The 4,102-nt window shown below is 36.7% G+C and overlaps 1 protein-coding gene across 1 annotated transcript; it reads right to left on the bottom strand.

The window, feature by feature from the left end:
* Positions 1-206: 206 nt before the first annotated feature.
* LOC103584168 (neurofibromin-like) lies at positions 207-3,697 on the bottom strand (the record flags this gene model as incomplete). Its single annotated transcript, XM_008565273.1, has 4 exons — positions 207-310; positions 455-616; positions 3,184-3,395; positions 3,516-3,697. Coding segments are annotated over 4 exons (660 nt in total), but the record flags the coding sequence as incomplete, so codon positions are not given.
* Positions 3,698-4,102: the final 405 nt, after the last annotated feature.

The raw sequence follows: 4,102 nt of genomic DNA, 5'->3' as shown, positions 1-4,102 counted from the left end.
ATAACACCAAGGCCACGGGTTCGGATCCCTATATAGGGATGGCTGGTTAGCTCACTTGGGAAAGCGTGGTGCTGACAACACCAAGTCAAGGGTTAAGATCCCCTTACCGGTCATTTTTTCATGAAAAAAAAAAAAAGAGTCAAGAGGAGAAATTATAAGGGTCTTGCTTCATGCAGCGATAGTAAAACAATGGAGAGCAGACAAACCTGGTAGGATCCACTTCAAAGCTAACATGCTGCCAGTCAGAGGATGTGATAACAATTCGTAATAAAGGATCCAGGAGTTTTTGTAGGTAGGTAGCACCATATACCTAAAGAAACACACAAGTAGCAATTTATTATACATGCTCTATATATTTTGCATTAAAAGAAGACAATCTGCTCTGCACATTCTGTAAATAATCATTGCCTGACATACCTTAGCACAAAATTAAAAAAAAAAAAACAATACAAACCTTGAAACAGAATGTCATTATTTTACTGGCCAAGCTGTTGCCTCGGAAAAGAGTCTGCATGGAGTCTGCCAATTCTACTTCCTTAGAAAACATGTTCCAGAGCAGTTGGTAGAGTAAATGCCGAGAATCAAATAGAGTAACCAGAACTCGAGCTAGTTCATCCTAAGAACAAACCAAATTGTGTTAAGTGAACAATCCCATTTTTTTCTTAAGCAAGAGGCTGAATATTGGCAAGAAGGCAAATCCAAATTGACAGCCGCCTGCTAAATCAAGGTAGATGGTGACTAATATTTCCCCTGAGATTTATCTGTGTACATTTGTCTATGATAGGTGACTGTATGTCTACAATAGCTGTTAATTCTATGGATTAATTGGTGAAGGATAAGAAAGGCCTAGGTTTTACCAGGAAACAAAAATTCCAGGATTCAGCTCAAATTATATTGCAAAATAGACAGACTGACAGCAAAGAGTTTAGTTTGATTTGTACAAATCATTTTCTTAGAAAATCATTGAGCAGAAATGAGACTTTGGGGACCAGAAGAGCTCTATTCTCTCCTCACATGGGTAGGGGAACTCAGTGAACACTGAAAATGGACTAGGCAGAGAAACAAAAAAAATGGAAAGACTATAGGAAAACTACTGGAAATTCAGAACCCAGAGATCAGCCAGATTTCTAGGAGGGGGTCAGTAGGAGCCGAACTTCCCATCTATTACCTCAATGATAACCATTATAATTCCCTACAGTAAAGTAGTTTTTGATACACTCAAGAAAAATGATCTGATAGTAAATCACCGTATAACCAAATGTTGAGAAGAGATCTGGAGAGAAAAGGGGTAGCCATAAAAAGATGCCTCAACCCTCAAGCAGTGACAACAAAAGCCAGAATCATGGCCCACAGCCCTCTAATTCTTGCCTGATCCCAGATTACAATAATCTGATATTTAAGTAAAGGAAAAAGTTTAATAAGCCTAACAACAAATAATCTAGAAGCCAAAAATTATGAAGACCCAACATTCTGCTTTACCCTCTATGGTTACATAATATATATTTGACTAGATATAAAAACTCCAATTATGAGAAACTATTTTTAGACTATTCTTCTAAATTTTTTGCTCCAATCCCTCCCCACTAAATTCTGAAAACTTTAGGCAACAGAATTTAAAAACATATTTACAAAACAGAATTACATTTTTTTTTTCGTCCTTTTTGAGGCCGGCCGCACCACGCTCAGCCAGTGAGCGCTGTGAGCGCACCGGTCATCCACATATAGGATCCGAACCCGCGGTGCTGCTGCACTCCCAGCGCCACACTCTCCCGAGTGCGCCACGGGCTCGGCCCAAGAATTACATTTTAAAAATATCTTGTATTCAGTTCTCCTTTAGATACAGCTCTAACAGATCTGGCCTAATATAAAATTCCTTCTCAAAATAAAGTCATTTAATATATAAAACTTATTAGAAATGATTTATTGTAAGAAAACAAAATGAATTAAAGCTTTTTGACTTAACTGATTCCTTTTTCATTAGGAGAAAATACTGAGTATTTTTAGTGCTAAATACAGGTAGGTGTTAAAAAGCTAATGCGGAATACCCATTTTCAAAACATTTGAAGATCTGAACTAATTTCAGACTTCAAGAGAATTTCAATAATTTGTGGGTGTATGGCTTACCAATGTGTATAAAATTTTAGTTATGCAAGATGAATAAGTTCTAGAGATATGCCATGCAACGTCATGTCTATAGATACCAATCCTGTACTGTACATTTAGAAATCTGTTAATAGGGTAGATCTCATGTTAAGTGTTCTTACCAAAATAAAACAAAATCATCAGAGGAAAAGCATTTGACATGGTAGCGGCAAGGGTACTCCAAGGCAGAAACAAGTCTAACATGTTTGAGGAATAGAAGGTAGCCAGTATGGCTTAAGTTTGGTGAATAAAAAAGTAAAATGGCATAAAATGATATCAAAGATGAGGCAGGGCCCAGATCAGGTACAGCCTTGTAGGCCAGGGTAAGGATTTTGAATTTTACTCTAAGTATGAGAAATATGATCCTGCAGCTTTAAAGCAAAAACAAACCTAAAGGCAATGACAGATTACTGTTATAATTTAATACAGTGAAATAATATTTGGTACAACATAAACCAAATGGCTTTTTAACATGGAAAAGGACAACAACCCTTTTCAAAGGTTTAGCATATATTATTAAGAATGATGTGGTTTTAAGAAAATTTTTCATTAAATTAAGAGGGAGGCCAAATAGCCATATTATGTCTTCAGTGTTAAAATGAGCATTATAACAATTTCAAATGCAAAATAGAGTGCTTTTTTAAAAAAAATTGTACATTACAGAAAAAAGAATAGCGAACTGGAAGTAGTAAATAAGCACAAATCATGGATTCCAGTTCTATTGTTACTAACAACTAACTAAAATTCGGTTTAACTTAATTACCTTATCTATAAAGACACTGGACCAGATTAGCAATTTTTAATTTTCTTTTAATCATTGTCTAAATGAAATTTTTCAGTGGGGTGGAATGAGAGAACACTAGAGTAAGGGCTAGCAGCGCCAACCACTCCCCACACCTGAATACCACTCAACTAAATGTCTAGTTTCTTCCAGCTCTAAAATTTTACCAATTCGTTAAATAAACATTTATTGAACAAATATATTTGGAAGCATTTGCTATGTGCCAGCTATTCTTCTTTCCTACTTCTCAATAAACTTACCCACTGAGAACAAGGGACCACATTGGCCAGAGCCATAGCTATAGGAAGCTCTCCCTGATCACCCATCATTGTGACCAGTTCCACCAGTCTCTCAAACCGATCTGCCAACACCGTTTCTGCAAGTGTGTCAAATTCTGTGCCTTGTTGAAGGATTTTTGTAAGAACTTCCATAAATGTAGCTCTTGTCTGGAGATCCTTGTGATAACCTAAACCTGATATGGACAGATAGATGCAAATTTATTAACATGGCCTTGCTGAAGTAATCTTTACTTGTCTTACATGCCAGTTCTCTAAGCTTTATATTTCTTTATGAAGCTTTCATTTGATCTTACCTATTGAGTGCATGAGCCCACTGTCCACATTAGCATTGAGTAAGTTTGACATTGCAAGGACTGTACAGTGCCTCAGTGATGCCAGCCTCCGAGACATGCCACGTTTCCTGCCACCTGTTTGTGCATTTTCATCTTCAACTTCACTACAGTCATTCAAAAGGTTCATAAATAATGTGAAGTACCTGAGAAATAAGAAGACTGACCCTTACACACTGAAGGCCACATCAACCAGAAAGCTAACTAGACATTCTAAAATAATCACATGTGCATCACATGAGTGGCCCTGGGGTATCTGCTTCTCTCTAGCCTTGGGGTAATCAGCCCCGGTGGCTCATTATGAAGAGTGCTGTGTTGAATACGATTTTATCCTAATAAAGCCCAGTACACGTTTCATAACATAAACACCAAACAGATGCAATGTTTCCTGGTAAAAGCGTCACTTTTTAAGGTTTAACATATAAAATTAGTGCTCCAAACAGTTTAGACAATGTCATTCAAAATGACTTAATGAAGCAGCTGGGTTTCACTAAAAGTAAAAATTCATTGATCACATTATTTTGTTTAAAAACCACAAACACAGTCGTTTT

The sequence above is a fragment of the Galeopterus variegatus genome, unplaced genomic scaffold (genome assembly GCF_000696425.1).
Source record: "Galeopterus variegatus unplaced genomic scaffold, G_variegatus-3.0.2 Scaffold46049, whole genome shotgun sequence".
Classification (NCBI taxonomy): Eukaryota; Metazoa; Chordata; class Mammalia; order Dermoptera; family Cynocephalidae; genus Galeopterus; species Galeopterus variegatus.
This window is presented reverse-complemented; position numbering and strand designations above follow the sequence as displayed.